This window comes from Cyphomyrmex costatus, unplaced genomic scaffold (assembly GCF_001594065.2).
Source record: "Cyphomyrmex costatus isolate MS0001 unplaced genomic scaffold, Ccosl1.0 scaffold4297, whole genome shotgun sequence".
NCBI lineage: Eukaryota > Metazoa > Arthropoda > Insecta > Hymenoptera > Formicidae > Cyphomyrmex > Cyphomyrmex costatus.
The window spans coordinates 1-1391 of record NW_017278531.1 but is presented as its reverse complement, the minus strand read 5'-3'; the positions used below and the strand labels follow the sequence as shown (position 1 = coordinate 1391).

At 64.8% G+C, this 1391-nt stretch overlaps 1 protein-coding gene across 1 annotated transcript; it reads right to left on the bottom strand.

Moving 5' to 3' along the window:
* Positions 1 to 340: 340 nt before the first annotated feature.
* Positions 341 to 1333, bottom strand: LOC108777278 (extensin-like; the record flags this gene model as incomplete). The annotated part of the gene is made up of 1 exon (XM_018544118.1): positions 341 to 1333. A coding segment is annotated over one exon (993 nt), but the record flags the coding sequence as incomplete, so codon positions are not given.
* Between the last annotated feature and the right edge of the window lie 58 nt (positions 1334 to 1391).

Sequence of the window (1391 nt, the reverse complement as noted above, 5' to 3'; positions counted from 1 at the left end):
CTCGTTTGCTGTGCCTCGGCGCTTAGGTCGATGGTGGCGTCGACGTCGTCTTTCATCATGTTATCTCCCTTGCTTGGCACTGCTGATCACGTCGGGGTCACCAGTTTGTAGCGATTTCCTTTGCGTATGCGGTTTCGTCTACCCGCTACTGGTGGAGGAGGCACCGACCGGCCGTCGCTGTCGGCCTCTGTCGGTGCGGCGCCAGGGATCGCAAGAGAGAGGTGAAGTCGTGACTTTGTAATTATGTACAAGTTTTATTATCGCTATGTACAGATATATACAAGGTGGTGGACTTTGGTATTTTGTGGTGGCCCTGAAAAGGGCCGTTTGGTTTGCCCCCTCACTTAGAGGGGCTTCGCTCCTTGTAGGTGAGCGGCGGCTGAGTATACGTCCACTTGGTGGGGCGCCGCTTCTCACTTACTCGCTCGCGGTAAGTGAGCGAGGGCTTTGTAGCCGTCCTCTTTTCTGGGCCCCAGTAATTCGCGTTCTCGTCTCCGGGTTGGCTGGTGGTCTCCCACTCGGATCCCGAGAACTGCTCCTTCTCCCCCGCTGATGGAGGCGCCGGCAGGTATCGTGGAGAGGTGTACCGGCGTACTCTGAGGTCCCACGGGTGGAGGTAGTACCTCGGTGGCCTAGTCCTGGCAGGCGGCGGAATGTCCAGCGGGTGTAGCTTCCAGGCGGCGAGCTGGAGGGTCACCTTCTTCACGGCGGTCGCTTGTGGTCCTGGCGGAACGGCCGGCGGCGTCGGAGGAGGCGTCGGCTGTGTCGGCGACCCTGGCGGAGGCGGCGGCGATTGTCCCCTTTGGTGTTGCAGTCGTGGTTGGCGCCGGAACAATCCGGTGGCCTGCACCGGCCGGATCCTGGGGGATGTCGCTTGTAATTGGCGGCGGCGCAGGAGCTGCTGGCGCAGACGCTGGATAAGCGAGGTCCCTCGCTGGCGGGTCGGTGGCTGCGACGGCGGCTGCTGCGGAGGCAGTAATGGCTGAGGCCGTGGAGACTGCGCTGGTCGCGGTGACTGCTGTGGTTTCGGAGGCTGCGGCGTCTGTCGCGGCGGAGGCTGTGATGGCTGAGGCCGTGGAGACTGCGCTGGTCGCGGTGACTGCTGTGGTTTCGGAGGCTGCGGCGTCTGTCGCGGCGGAGGCTGTGATGGCTGAGGCCGTGGAGACTGCGCTGGTCGCGGTGACTGCTGCGGTTGCGGAGGCCGCGTCGTCTGTCGCGGCGGAGGCTGTGATGGCTGAGGCCGTGGAGGCTGCGCTGGTCGCGGCGAGTGCTGCTGTTGCGGAGGCTGCGGTGTCTGTCGCGGCGACGGCTGCTGTTGCGGAGGCTGCGGCGCCTGTCGTGGCGGAGGCTGCGGAGGCTGCTGCGGCGGAGGCTGCGGTGGCTGCTGCGGC